This window comes from Felis catus, chromosome C2 (assembly GCF_018350175.1).
Source record: "Felis catus isolate Fca126 chromosome C2, F.catus_Fca126_mat1.0, whole genome shotgun sequence".
Lineage (NCBI taxonomy): Eukaryota > Metazoa > Chordata > Mammalia > Carnivora > Felidae > Felis > Felis catus.
This window is the reverse complement of record NC_058376.1, coordinates 58442366-58457960: the sequence shown is the minus strand read 5'-3', so window position 1 is coordinate 58457960 and position 15595 is coordinate 58442366. Positions and strand designations below refer to the sequence as shown.

General features: G+C 40.0%; 1 protein-coding gene across 23 annotated transcripts in view; it reads right to left on the bottom strand.

The window, feature by feature from the left end:
* The window catches only part of PHLDB2 (pleckstrin homology like domain family B member 2), a 231668-nt gene that overhangs the window by 2289 nt on the left and 213784 nt on the right, over window positions 1-15595 (bottom strand). For all 23 annotated transcript variants that reach the window (XM_045036916.1, XM_045036924.1, XM_045036923.1 and 20 more), the window contains 4 exons: window positions 8888-8978; window positions 7834-7980; window positions 5595-5814; window positions 310-395 (listed from right to left, as the gene is read on the bottom strand). In XM_045036916.1, the coding sequence (XP_044892851.1) occupies window positions 310-395; window positions 5595-5814; window positions 7834-7980; window positions 8888-8978 (544 nt within the window). The remainder of the gene's footprint in view (window positions 1-309; window positions 396-5594; window positions 5815-7833; window positions 7981-8887; window positions 8979-15595) is intronic.

Below are 15595 nucleotides of genomic sequence, written 5' to 3'. Positions count from 1 at the left end.
ACGCAATAAATAACCGCTGCTATTCTTAGTCCTACTAAGATCCTTCCTTATAACTAGGTAGTAGACCCTTCTTAGAACCTCAGCAAGTCACTTAGCAGGTCTCCTGAATCAAAATGTCCAGAATATTTTCTCATTTCACCGTGATTTTTTCTTCCACCAAAGATCAGCGATACTAATTATGTTTGCTTTTCTAGAGTGATTCTGCTCATATCAATCTGTTATGTCAGAGCAACACATCTAAATTGCTTGCAGTTCAAAAACCATTTTTCCAACCCAATTATTCATTCACATCTGAAAATCAGTGTTTACCTTATTAGCATTCTTGAGGTGATCATAATACACTTCTTCAATGGCTTGGAAGTATATTACTCCTTTTAATTTAGCTTCATGCTTGTCTGCAATAATAGTTAAATACCTTATCACCAACGATAGACTGGGAAGATTATAATTTCAGTATAATTATTACAATATTTATCTAGTATTTAAGTTACCTGAGGTCAATTCAGATAATTTAGGTGAAGGCATTAGCCCAGTTCTATTTTGAAAAAAACAAACAAAAAGGGAACCATCAGCCCAAACCTCGGGGACTAATTGATTTTGCCCAAAGCTCTCTAGCAAATCTGCAGTCAAAAAGACAACCCAGAACTACTGACAGTCAAGTTAGCACACAAAATACAAACACTGCTGACACCAATACTGATTATCTCCCCACGTTCTCCAAAACTGTGGTTGTAATGGAAATGTTAATGTGTAGAGCTGTCGTAATGAGATTTGTAAGAAGGTTTTTGTTTTTTTAAGAAGGGTGTTTTTTTTTTACCTAACTTAAAATAATATTCTACTTATATTTCTATTTATTAATATTCCACTTATATTTCTATGAATTTCTTGTTCAGCATGCTTTTTCCCCGTTCCCAGTAGAGCTTCATGTCAATAATTTAGTGATCTTTCAATGCAGCATGTTTCAAACTGTTTCCAAGATTTCATCAAATTCGCCATAAAAACCCAACAAAAACGTAAAACAAAAACAAAAGCAACCAAATCACAAACCAAACAGCATCACTCTACGATCTAATAAGTTCTTGAAATATTTTGTAATTTAAACACAGAGAAGATCACAAATGCATGTGAGCATATTAAAAAGCGTTCAAAGCGTGGATGAGGCTGCAAAAAGAGAGAGCCTGTTGGTGGAAGTGCAAATAAGAAAGCTCCGTTTGGGAAAAGACACCAATTAAAAATGCAAAAAATCCTCTTACTCAGCAAGTCCACTTCTAAAACTTTATTGTATAAGAGCTACTCATGCACATGCACACGGATTTGTGTTTGTTACAGCAGAAGACAGCAAAAAATCTGTCTGAACTCTAACAGGGGACTGATCCAATTATGGTCGGGTCACATAATGGAATCCACACAGCCACTGGAAAGACTGAGCTGGGTCGGCAAGTGCTCGTCAGAGAAAATCCTGAAATACTGTTATGCGATAAAAGTTATGAACAGAGTGAAGAATTTGGTCTCAACTGTGTATTTTTGAAGTTCATTTATTTATTTTGAGAGAGAGAAACAAAGAGGGAGAGAGAGAGGATCCCAGGCAGGCTCCACGCTGTCAGCACAGAGCACGATGTGGGGCTCGAACCCACAAACCGTGAGATCATGACCTGAGCCGAAATCAAGAGTCAGATGCTTAACTGAGCCACCCAGGAGCCCCTGGTCTTAACTGTATTAAAGAAGAAAGAATACATATATATGTATATGTATATATACACGCATATATATACATCTATCTGAAACATATACATATATATATAAACATGTATCTGAAAAAATGTATATATAAATGAATAAAGAAAATCTGAAAAGATATTTCAGACTTAACACTAGGAAAAGTTCAGAACTTTTGTGATGTGAAAAAGACTTATTTTCATTGTATAGACCTTTTTTAAATTTATTTGTTTTTATTTTGAGAGAAAGAGAGATAGAGAGAGAGAACCAGTGGGGGAGGGGCAAAGAGAGAGGGAGATAGAATCCCAAGCAGGCTCCGTGTCGTCAGTGGGGAGTCCCATGTGGGGTGGGATCATGACTGGAGCCAAAATCAAGACTCAGATGCTTAACTGACTGAGCCACCCAGGTGCCCCCTACACTTTTGTTCTACTGTTAAGTTTTTTTACCCAAGAATGTCCCTTTTTTCCAACAACAATGGAAAGCTAGTCTGAAAAACAATAGCCCTGAGAGGTTCAGTGGAAAATATAAAGCTATTAAATTACACTTAACTCAGCATTTCCCAAACTTATTTGACCATGTTTGACCATGGACCGTATTTGTATGTGTTCTGGTTTTTTGTTTGTTTGTTTTACTCTTCCTTGGGAAGCACCGTTTTAATTAATGCCACGTTCAGTGGGTTTCAATCAGTTCACTGGGAAGGATACTGCAGTATTAATGGGAATACAATAATACTTTACTTTCTGAAAGCAGGCGTAAAATAAAATCTGGAGCTAAAAGTAAATTTCATCAGTGTTTCAAGGAGGCAGAAAACTGGGGAATGAACCTTTTGTTTGTAGGGCAGTTCATATCTGAGAAAGAACTCTCAAAAATGCTGGCCTCACAAGGGCATTGTGAACTAAGAGAATTAATAATGCTATTGTAACTTGACACGATAAAGCTATTCATTCCTTTTGGTAGCATTAGCCCATCAATTTTCAGATATATTTTCTGTCTCAGTTTTCTTTAGAGACTCTTCTAAGGTTACCCAGTTAATATGTAGGAGGCCAAGCATGGAGGCACAGAGACTCTGTGATGAGCACAGAGACTTACGACATTAGCTGTCAGCACTCACGTTTACAGCTCCTTCACACGCACGGTGCCCTTTACCTCACCACAAGCTGAAGGGGCGGGTGTGGTGCCTGTGGGGCCAAGTCCAGCCTGAACTGCGTTCTGCACGGCTTCCTGTGGACTGATCTATTCCTGCACTTGGTGATGTTTGGGGAAAGAGCAGGGGCGGAGGCCAGGGGAGCGGACAAGCTACTGATGGCTGTAAACAGAGCCAAATGGACAGTGTCTGTCAAACTAGGACGCAGTGGTCAGTTATATAATATGGGAATATTAAAAAGCTAAATGAAACATAATTTTTGCCTGTTTTATATGTTACAGTTCTGAGTAATCATTCATATATCAGAGATATTTTTATTATATATTACATAAAACATATAGATATATATAAAAACATATTTTTGTTGTATATTATAAAAACTATTATAAAATATTTTAATAAAAACATTTTTAAAATAATATATTTTTAAAATTTTTTTTTCAACGTTTATTTATTTTTGGGACAGAGAGAGACAGAGCATGAACGGGCGAGGGGCAGAGAGAGAGGGAGACACAGAATCGGAAACAGGCTCCAGGCTCCGAGCCATCAGCCCAGAGCCTGACGCGGGGCTCAAACTCACGGACCGCGAGATCGTGACCTGGCTGAAGTCGGGCGCTTAACCGACTGCGCCACCCAGGCGCCCCTAAAATAATATATTTTTTAAAGAGAAAACTGGTCACCAAGAAGTTTACATTGGGAAAAATGCGTTTACGTGCTCATTAGGAGCACAGGTTCTGACATGGGTCAGAAGGAGGAGGCAGTGAGCAGCTGACCTGGCCGACAGAGGAAAGAACGAAATAAGGGTCTCGGAGAAGAGAAGCAGAGAAGAAGAGTGAAGCTGTTTTGTCTGAAGTTAATTAACATGTTATCTTTGGAAAATTCTGGGTGAGGTTGTCTTTGGAGGCTAGCACAGGGCAAAGTTTTGTTTGTGGATTTTGCAGACATAAATTGGCATTTCTCATTAAACTGTCATCTTTTCTATTGTACTAACTGAAGAGAACGTCTCTGGATTTTCTTAGAACCCAAGATCAGAAGGCCCAAGAGAGGCAAGCAGGGAACCCGGAAGGGGGTTTAGGCCATTCGCTTGGGGCCACTACAGCATTAACTGCATACTGGAGCCCCACCAAAGAGCTCCTAACTGAACGGCATGCACTCCTGGGTCCTCCTCACCCCAACTCTGGGGCCCCCCAGCCAGGGTCTCCTTGTTTTCTACATGACTCTTGGTGCCTCATACTTCTCTTCATAAACATATCCTGACCTCACACTATGTAGATTAAGTGACTAGACTGTTATTTCTTATTACATTGATTTAACAATTGATTCTTTATTTGACATTGCTCATAAACGCTGATACAGTCACCACAGGGTCTCTTCATAAACTGTTGCATGATATTACTTTTCTTTAGTTGCTTAAGAGAGCAGAGCTAAATCTGTGCTGACAATGGACGTGTTTCGTATGTGACCCAGGAGTAAGTAAGAAACTTTTTTCTTTTTCTTTTTTCTTTTCTTTTCTTTTCTTTCCTTTTTTTTTTTTTTTTGACAGAGAGAGGGGTGGGGGGGGGGGAAGAGAGAGCCTAAGCAGGCTCCACGTTCAATGCAGAACAGGGCTCCAGCTCACGACCTTGAGATCACGACCTGAGCTGAAATCAAGAGTTGGACACTTAATGGACTGAGCCATCCAGGTGCCCCGAGACTTTTTAGTAAGTACAGCAGCTACATAAATATTCCTGTATTTTTTTGAAGACTCAGGTGGGTATGTTTCTCACAATCCATCATTTAAGCAATCCAAAAATATTTCAGTCAGTTAATAAATACTTGGTCACTTGTTCACTGATGAGCTTGACTCTCGGCTTAAATAACATTCTAATTTACAAACTGTAGCTGGATGTCTGTCAGCTAAGGCTGCCTAATTGTCTGTGACTTAAATAGGGCATATGGCCATAAATAAATAAACAGGAACCTTTTTTCTGGCTTTGTGGTATAAAAGTCAATATTTTGGTCTAAAAGGATACATTCCATTTAATATTTGTTCCGACTTCAGGTTATTTCAGAACCCGAACAGACTAATTCACACTTTTAAAATAATAGATCATTTTTATTATTTCTTTAAAAATTAAAAAAAATTTTTTTAACGTTCATTCATTTTTGAGAGACAGAGAGAGACAGAGCATGAGTGGGGAAGGGGCAGAGAGAGGGAGACACAGAATCTGAAGCAGGCTCCAGGCTCTGAGCTGTCAGCACAGAACCCGACGCAGGGCTCGAACTCACAAACTGAGAGATCCTGACCTGAGCCAAAGTCAGACGCTCAACCGACTGAGCCACCCAGGTGCCCCTAAAAATTTTTTTTAACGTTTATTTATTTTTGAGAGAGAGAGAGAGAGAGAAGCAGAGAGAGAGAATCCAAAGCAGACTCCAGGCTCTGAGCTATCAGCACAGAGCCCAATGCAGGGCTCGAACCCTTGAACCTTGAAATCATGACCCACGCCAAAGTCGGACGGATGCCCAACTGACTAAGCCACTCAGGTGCCCCAAATTTTTATTTCTAGGGAGGAAATCATACATATCATGGGGACTATACAACCCTAATATAAAATAATATAGACCTACAAAGCTAATATCACCCTTAATTCTATTAGTTACCAATCAACATATTTATACTGACTTTTATTACCTTTGCTCTTTAGCAGAGAGTTCCTGATTTGAATATATCACTTAAGAGTTTTTTATCACTCACCTGCATAATAAGAGAATGTGCGCTTGTTCCGATCAAACACAAACCATCGTTTTTTCCAAGTTTTAATTTTTCCACCCATTTTGATAAGGAATCCTCGGCAGGTCTTCTCTGTGATCGATACATGATAACAGGTATCGATATTGTGGCCGGCAGTCTCTACGTGGCTTCGCAAATCAAAGTCTTCCTTCCGGACGGGCAGATAGCGTGTCAAAGGTCGGGCCTGGAAAAGCACAACCCCGTGTCATATATAGCTAAGTACTTATTTCGTTTAAGGTCACAGTTATTTGAGTGGACATGAACTGGAAAGCCTAAGCATTCAAGTGTTCATGTGATTATGAGAACTGAAGATAAACATTATTCTTTGGAGTTTAAAAAATGCATAGCGTTTTCAGAAGGATGCTACAATATGCGGGGGAGGGGGAGGGATAAACTCAGGTGGACAGGTTCTACTCCTTGAGAAGGGCAGATGAGAAAATGGAAAAACGTCATTAACCTTAGTTTTACAAGAGGCATATCACACTTCAAAACACAGGGAAATGAGGCACGAAGTTCCCTGGGCCTCTCCTTATCACCACCTAACATTAGTTCTTAAATAATCTCAGACATGACATGACTGGTGAACAGTATTTAGTAAGTATACCTGCCCCCCCCCCCCCCCCCCCCGGCCCTGCGAGATCCCCTAAAGCTATACATGTTGGCTGATACACACCCTCTGGTAGAAATTGAAGGCAGAGATGTATGTTTTGAGAAGTGAAGCTAAAATAAGGTGAGATGTGGAATCAAAGCCGTACTCAATGAGCCATCCAATGAGCAGATATGGAAAAGATGTATGTGGATGTCTTTTATTTTACTATGGCTGGAGTAGAGAAGTTTGTCTAATCTAGGAAGCACGTATCACCATGGGTCACATTTCCAAAATGGGGTTTGACTGTATTCTGTTAATAACCCCATCCCTCTGCCCTGGGGAAAATGACCTAAATATATACTTGGAGGAAAACCTTATAATTAGTATTCAAATAGAGAATTGTACTTTTTTGGATTGGCTTCGAATACCAAATAGCCAGGGATGACTTTCACTTCACCGTGAATCATAATTTGGCAAAGGATAGGCATGATGAAATAAAATGAACAAGTTTTACTTTGAAATTTTCCTGCAATATTTTGCCTTTGAGTCTGTGGTACTTTGACTAAATTTAGACAGATGCCAGAGACTTCCTGATACCTCAAAAGCACAGAGTCTCCAAGATGGGTCTCTCACTGCCATGCTACCAAACTGCCAGCAACTACGAAGAATAAGAGGAACGGTACTTTTTATGAAGTCTAGTAAAACTTGGTAAAATGGGTTTGAACTTGAAATAATTGGCACCTCACAAGACTTTATTTTAGTTCCTCAGCCGACCTACATTATAGAAGCAGCTTTTTAGTTGCAAAGACTCAAACTCTATGATAAGCGGGATAGGAAGTGAAAGGAAATGGGTGATTTTCCTGAGTTTTGCTGGAGTTCAGTAACCTTGCACACATGTGTGGACGGCTGTAGCAAAGGGGATATGTGTGACAATACAGTGGTTAGGAAAAAAAAACTACCAAGAAATTGGGTTGGTAAAATTATTTTGTTCTGGAGTATTTGCTTCCAAAAATGGCTTCATAGAAGCTTTTCTCTTCCTCAACCAAAGGTTTTAGTTTGGGTGTTGTATTTGTTTTCAGTATCTGGCAGCATTTTTCAAAGCTGCTTGGAAAAACATGGTCCTTTTAAATATACTCCCAAAAATGGGCAGAAGAAAAACTGCCTCTCCCGCCGAATTGTTCTATGCGTGACCAAAGTATCATTTGAGTAGTAGGTCTCAATGAGTTTTTTTTAAATGTTTACTTATTTTTGAGAGACACCACGCATGAGAGAGAAAGGGGGGGAGGGGAAGAGAGAGAGGGAGACAGAGGATCCAAACAAAGCAGGCTCTGAGAGCCCAATGTGGGGCTCAAACTCTCAAACCATGAGATCATGACCTGAGCCGAAATGGGACACTTAACCAACTGCACCACCCAGGTGCCCCTCAATGAGTTTTGAGATAAGCATATATTTTGTTTGTTTGTTTGTTTGTTTGTTTCTGTCCCGGCAGTTACATGTCAAGAAGGGCTGCTGAGCACAGTGCCAAGAAAGCCATCCTGACACAGCATGACTGTCTTCTAAACAATGACCAGCAGGGGGCAACCTATTCTAATCCATCCAGACTGACCGACCAACCTGTGCCCTTTGTTTCTCTCTTATTTTTACTTCCTTTTCAATTAACTTCTGCCGCTGGCTAGTTTCTTCCTGCAATCGTTTTTCCAGGAGTTCTCGGCGTCGTTTTTCTTCTTCCAGAGCTCGTTTCTTGGCTTCCATTTCCCGTTCCTAAATACCATTATTCCGAACAAATTTTAAGATATACTGGTTATACTTGGATGATTCCAACTAATGGAAAAGAAAATTCTCCCTAGACAATTGTTGGCTTTATAGCCTGGGCTCTTACAATATATCACCTAGACTAGAATCACCCCTCACATAGTTTTTTAAATCATCCCACGCAGAAAGGCAACCATGACATTTAGTTAACAACTGAATATTAAGTGAACATCCAGCTGTGGAACTCAGTCATTTCATGCTGGTGACTACAACCCTCGCATTTTTAAAACAAAGGATCAAACTGGTCACCCAACACTAGTCATGACCTTGAGCCCTCCTTTCAGTGGCCATCTTCTAACTGAAGGCCATGGGTCCCTCTGGTTTCTTTGTTGCTTTGCAGCTTCCTGGCTGGAGGTAGCAGAGGAAGCCCACGGGGAAGTCGGAAGAGGAAAGGAGGGGCCCTTTAAGGCAGGATGCAAAGGCATTTGGGGGGATTCCTAAGGAAGTTCAGATTCTGGCTTGAAATGCAGTCACAATAACGTGGGATTTTAAATATTACAATAGCACAGTTCACACAAGCTGGCAAGGAAGAGAGAAAACATAAAGACATGACATTCCTCCTTGTTCTTTGGCAGGCAACCACAGTGGCCATCAAAGGGAAAATTCAATACAAAGCATTCATTTCGGTCTACGTTGACACTATACCTATTTTAAATTACAAAATATTGTAGTGGGGTCAGGAGGCCAAGAAATCCTAACACCCTTACTTTTCAGGTAACAAAAATGAGACCAAAAAGGTTGAGTGACGACTCCAAGATTATACTGGTTAATAAGGCCCAAGGACGGTTTCCTGTCAGGTGCAGGACAGCTTGAACCATGAGCTCATTGACCTCTGGTGGAAAGATATTGTACCTACCCTGGATTCAAGCAGCCGAGTCTTCTCCGCATGCGCCTGCTTCAAAAGTCTCTCCATTTCTTCTATTCTGGCAATATTTGAAGTGCTGGCACTGAATAGAACATAGCAGAACACAAAATACCCTTTCAAGAATATTGTTTGGGAGGGATGTCTCTTTAAGTACCCACGCAGATGTGCACACGCACACCCGCTCACAGGTTCCAGGATGGTGAACGATGCAATCCAATGTAATTTAAAGGATGTTACTTAGGAGAGTCATTGGCCTGAAAAGGAAACTCAGTTCAGGTCTGAAAACTGTAGGTGACATTGGCTTATCTCGGTTTAGGAGACAAAATATAGGCAAGGAAAATAATACCAAAGTAGAGTGCTTTACTCATAAATAAATAAACGCAAACTAAATCTTACAAAGTGTGTTCTCAAAATACTTTTTTCAAGGTCTAAAAATTAATGGACTGTGGGAGGCCTTCTTTTTAATTTAAACATTCAGAGATACCAGACCAATAAGACTATCTACAGAGTCCTATGCAGATGATACCTAAGGTTTGAAGACACTTTATCTGGTTTGGAAATATGTGTTCCCAGCTGCCTTTTTGCTGTGCCTCTATACACGTGGACATTTTGGAGGGCGCCTGGCTGGCTCAGTTAGAAGAGTGTGTGATTCTTGATCTCGGGGTCATGGGTTCAAGCTCCACATCGGGTATAGAGATTACTAAAAAAATACATACATGTGACATTTTATTTCTTCTTTTTTTAATGTTTATTTTTGAGGGAGGGTGGAGGGGCAGAGAGAGGGGGACAGAGGATCCAAAGCAAGCTCCATGCCGACAACACAGAGCCTGATGTGGAGCTGGAACTCACAAACCGTGAGATCGTGACCTGAGCCAAAGTCAGACGCTTAACGGACTGAGCCACCCAGGTGCCTCGACATTTTATTTCTTACAGGACGATGCCAATTAAAAAAAGACTTTTCGGGGCGCCTGGGTGGCGCAGTCGGTTAAGCGTCCGACTTCAGCCAGGTCACGATCTCGCGGTCCGTGGGTTCGAGCCCCGCGTCGGGCTCTGGGCTGATGGCTCAGAGCCTGGAGCTTGTTTCCGATTCTGTGTCTCCCTCTCTCTGCCCCTCCCCCGTTCATGCTCTGTCTCTCTCTGTCCCAAAAATAAAATAAAATGTTAAAAAAATAAAATAAAATAAATAAAAAAAGACTTTTCTTGTAGGTGCAACAGAAGGGTGGTGGGTGGCTAGTTTTGTCAATGATACCCAATACTCATCCACCATATACCGATGAGGAAACGCTATGAAAAGATTCAAGAGCTTCAAAAGAAATGCATCTTTTTTTTTAATCGGAGAATTTATAAGCAATGCATCTCTAGAAAGACATCATGCAAACAAGTGAAGGCAAAAACCTTAAGGAGTAAAAGCTGCAAGAACAGTTAGGGTAAGTAACTAAAAGAGAAATAGAAGAACTTGGAAATGTTTAACGCAAACCAAAAAATGTTATTTTTCCCTTACTGACGTTTTATTTGAGTGTTCTGGAAACAAGGGCATGACCTAGGTCAAAACTTATTTACTCTGATATTCCAGCCATAGAGAACCAGTGTTATTTCCTATGCATGTATCCTTGTATAGCCATTGAATATAGGTCTTCTTTTCTAGACTCTCTTGGGGACAGAGACGCTTTTGTGCCTGTATCTTCCATAGCATAGAGATTGGCACATAGTAGGGATTCATGTCAGATGCATTTATATAAAAATGAATTCATAAGGGGCACCTGGGTGGCTCGGTCGGTTGAGCATCCACCTTCAGCTCAGGTCATGATCTCGCGGTTCGTGGGTTCGAGCCTCGCATTGGGCTCTGCTGACAGCTCAGAGCCTGGAACCTGCTTCACATTCTGTGTCTCCCTCTCCTCTCTCCGCCCCTCTCAGCTCGCACTCTGTCTCTCTCTCTCTTTCTCAAAAATAAATAAATATTAAAAAGTTAAATTCATATGAAAATGAAAAGGATAATTTTTAGTATATCTCCCCAAACTATATTGTTGATCAACTCAAATCTAGGTTGTTTCAAGCATAGGGCTAAATTCCTTTCTAGAGATCAATGACCACAGCAACGTCATACATACAGTTTATCTTAAAGTCAGAAATAGCAGCTCTATAGCAGCTTTGTTCATAATTGCCAAAATTTGGAAGCAACCAAGATATCCTTCAGTAGAAAAATGAATAACTAAATAAATGGCAGCACTTCCAGAAAATGGAATATTATTCAGCTCTAAAAAGAAATGAGCTATCAAGTCATGAAGAGACATGGAGGAAACTTAAATGCATATTTAAGCGAAAGAAGCCAATCTGAAAAGGCTACACCCTGTATGACTCCAACTATATGACGTTCTGGAAAAGGCAAAACCATGGAGACAGTAAAAACATTAGTTTAGTGGTGGCCAACGGTTTGAAGTGGCAGGTGGGAGGGAGGGAAGGATGAATATGCAGAGCACAGAGGATTTTTAGGGCAATGAAAGCCCTCTGTATGACACTGTAATTAATGATGCATATGTGACATTATACATTTGTTCAAATCCACAGAATGCACAACATCAAAGGTGAACCCTGTTGTAAGCTATGGACCCTGGGTGACAATGATGTGTCAACATAGGTTCATGAAAAAAATTTTTTTTAATGTTTATTTATTTTTGATAGAGAAAGAGACACAGAGTATGAGTGGGGGAGGGGAAGAGAGAGAGGGAGGCACAGAATCCGAAGCAGGCTCCAGGCTCTGAGCTGTCAGCACAGAGTTCGACGTGGGGTTTGAACCCACGAACTGTGAGATCTGACCTGAGCTGAAGTTGGATGCCTCACCAAAACCACCCAGGCGCCCCTCAATATAGGTTCATTAACTGTAATAAATGTACCACTCTGATGGGGAATGTTGACAATGGGGGAGGCTATGTATGTGCAGGGACAGGGATCTCTGTATCTTCCGCTCAGTTTTGCTGTGAACCAAAAACTGCTCTAAAAAATTATCTTTTAGGAAAAAAAAATCAGGTCTTCCGGTCCTATTACAAAATGCATTCATCCAGGAAAGGGACAGCCTAAGGAATGCTGTATCCTTAGAAGTTAACTAATCTCTGTACTTTGCAGGGTTACTTTGGGCCCATTTTTAGCCAGGAGTGTTCTCCTGACAAGGACAAAAACATGGCAATTTCTCCTCATTATTTCCATGAACTGTTGTGAGAGGTACAAAAGGGTAAATTCTATTCTCTTCGACCAGCAAGGATTAAAGAAAAAAAAATTTTTAATGTTTATTTATTTTTGAGAGACAGAGAGAGACAGAGCACAGCTGGGGGGGGGGGCAGAGAGAGAAGGAGACACAGAATCAAAAGCAGGCTCCAGGCTCTGAGCTGGCAGCACAGAGCCTGATGCAGGGCTTGAACTCATGGACTGTGAGATCATGACCTGAGCTGAAGTCGGACGCTTAACCGACTGAGCCACCCAGGCGCCCCAAAAAATCTTTAAATTTTTGTGCAAGAATTTGTATTCCTCCTTATTAAGAATAGTCAACCTCACAGATGTTAAAGGGGCACACTTTGTCAGTTCAACTGAGAAAGCCCCGGACAAACATCAGGCCCTAGAACAGCACAAAATCATGTTTATATTCTATCGTGTTCTCTGTGACATCAGATATATATGTCTTATGTCTCCAGTTTATTTGGAAATAAATAATTTGTGCACTACGTCTCAGGTCTTAAAAACTCATCAATTAAAAAAAACCAAAAAAGCCCTCACCAAGAGTCTAATCTCCATCTACCCTACAGTTCTTTCTACAACATACTCACTTTTCGTCCAGCGTGTGCCTGAACATTGTTAGATACAGAAAACTTATTGTATCCATTTCTTCATCGACCGGACAACATTCTTAGAATGTTGATACTTAACTTGAATCAAAATCTGTCTTTCTACAGCTTCCAATTACTGGCCTAAGTATGACCTTGAGCTACATGAAACCTATCCACATGAATTGGTTGGAAATAACTCGGTTAGAAACAAATATTTTCAGCCCATGGTTTTTCATGTATCTGTAATTTGGGCATATCCTGGGGGCAAGTTTTAAAACAGTTACCTGTCTTTAAATATTTCTGTTCGTTCTTATTTTATAATTTTTTCAGGCATATATATAAATATAAATATATATATATATTTATATATATATAAATATTTATAATTTTTTCTGCCAATTATATTTAAATCTGCCTATTTGGCAGTATTCCATAAATGTCTTAACTTCTGCTCCAAAGAAACTCAATTTTCTGAAAACATTTGACAGAAAGTACATGTTAACATTTACCACTTCCTGTCTTCATAACTTTTAGGCACCTACAGTCACCTATTTTTTTTTTTAAGCTCTCCTTTTATACTTTTAAAGCTACTTTATACTTTTAAAGCAAAACTTTATTTTGTTTAAAAAATAATTTGTATCCATGGGTACCTACTTGTTCTCTATGGTTCCACTTTTACTATTCTTGAGTTTAATATTTCCTTGATGTGTAAACCATTTTGATTCAGCAAAACTTCTCTGCTGTGTCCTACCATGTCATCACCAGTTTTGCTTTTATGTCCCATGAGGATTGCACCTAGAGTGACGAGCAAAGGCCACTGCAACAGGAATGTAGGGAGAAGTCTAGGCTTGTCGATACCATGGCATCCGTGGTATACCCAAATGTCAGCAAATGAAATGCCGTCTGGTGTAGCACCTGCCGTATAGGAGGAGAGTCTGAAGTCACTGGAGATAAGCTTTATCCTGCATTACCTATAGCACAACACTCATCTTTGCTTTCTCAAGCCTCTCAAAGTTACAAGAGGAGCAATGTGTCCTGCCATTGCCTCAACTTCGGACCTTCCTTAAAAGGCAGGCATAACTTTCGATGTCAATGCTGTACAGATGCTGGTGATATGAGTCATTGGGCCATTAATGGTATACAGATGACTAGTTTTGACTGCCTTTCCCACTTAGTAATGTTCTATTTTATCAACCGAAGACCTCTTTTAACTGACCGACTTTGGCAAAAACCATATACGTAAAGAAAAAAAAAAAAGCTTCCATCAAGGGTAAAAGCATCCAAATAGCAGATTTGGGGTTTTTGGTGCTTTTCAGAATAGTCACTCATAGGCAAAGGCAAAAACAAAAAAAAAAAAGGAAGAAAGAAAAGCTAAGAACAATGTCATACGAGAAATAAGTAAACAAAACCAGACCGAAACAAAACCAACAGAAGCAAAACAAAATTCTCCATAAAGACACACAAAACTTTTCCAGGACTGCTGTCAGTGCACTACCACTACCACTAAGTGAAGAACCAGATTATTTATTTTCAATGGATCTTCTCAAGTACTTTTTCAGCTTAAGCAAATTATTACTCCTTATAAGGGGTCTAATTTTTCTCTAGTCAGTAGCTCCTTGAGTATTACAAGAACACAAGCCCTCTAACCCCTCCTGACCATCGTTCACATGGTTTGACATATCCAGTCCCTTTGACACATGGCTGCCCTCCCCTGCGATCACTTTGGTTGTCTGGATCTCTTCTGAAAGAACTCCCGAGAATAAAATGCATACACTGGGTGTTGACATACTGGGGAAGAAAGCAGAATACCAACCTTTGCCTAAACTGAAGAAATTAGAAGCATGCGGAATTTGGATGAAAGCATCCCTTAAAGCCAAGTTCAGCCGTGGATTGCTCTCAACCCCATACTCAGTCTTGCTCCCCACCACCCATGCACACGGCTGGTATTTAAGCCATAATGAGGGATCAAGTTCCTCAACATTTTCTCCAAGTATGAGCACAAGGTCAGGGCTTAGGAAATTAGTAATAGCAATTGTGATAATAACATATCATTGCAGCGGTATGCAGGGATCTGCATGGTATAAGTCAAGTCAGTAATTTTAGCAGAGTAGAGGTTTTATGCAGAATTGACTCTCAGCTGCTGTTTTCTATGACCCAAGACCTGTTTTCTTAGCTTTTTGTTTGTTTATGGTGTAAGTAATGATGCTGAAAAAGCAAAAACATTATGTGACTCAAGTAACTCTCTGGCAGACACAAAAATGTCCCTTTTTGTCTCAACAAAAAGGGAAAGGCCAGTGTCCCCACAACTCTGAGTAGTTCTATAATTCTACAAATGGCTTTTTGTGACATAATAAACCACAAGACCAGGTTTATGTCACTCGAATTTCAGCATGGAATTACCTCTTTAATATACATATCATTTTAGGGGATTTTCATACATAACTTAAAAACAATCACACAAAGAGAAAATGTTTTAGTCTTTGCTTTCTCTCGCTACCTAACCTCAAAAAGTTCTCATTAAGGATGTGGTGTCGTAATATACATTCCAAACATTAGTTTCTTATTACCCATTTGCCTGATGCTTATCATATTATTTTCCATTATAATAGTGGATACAAGCTTATCTTAGGGTAGCATGAACTTTTTAAAGTAGATGGTGGTACAGAAGAAAAATGTTTGTTTCTCTCTTTCTTTTTTACACTAGACCTTTTACAAGTATCTTCCACTTGGGCTTCATTTTTTTTTTTTTTTGACATTCAAAGGATCAGACAGTCATATGGAATAAATACTATTAGTAATTTCTGACCATGGTGATTGGTTATCTGTGATTGGTATTACCACTGAGTCAGGTCTACGTGAAGTAAGAATGGAAGATAATCATGGC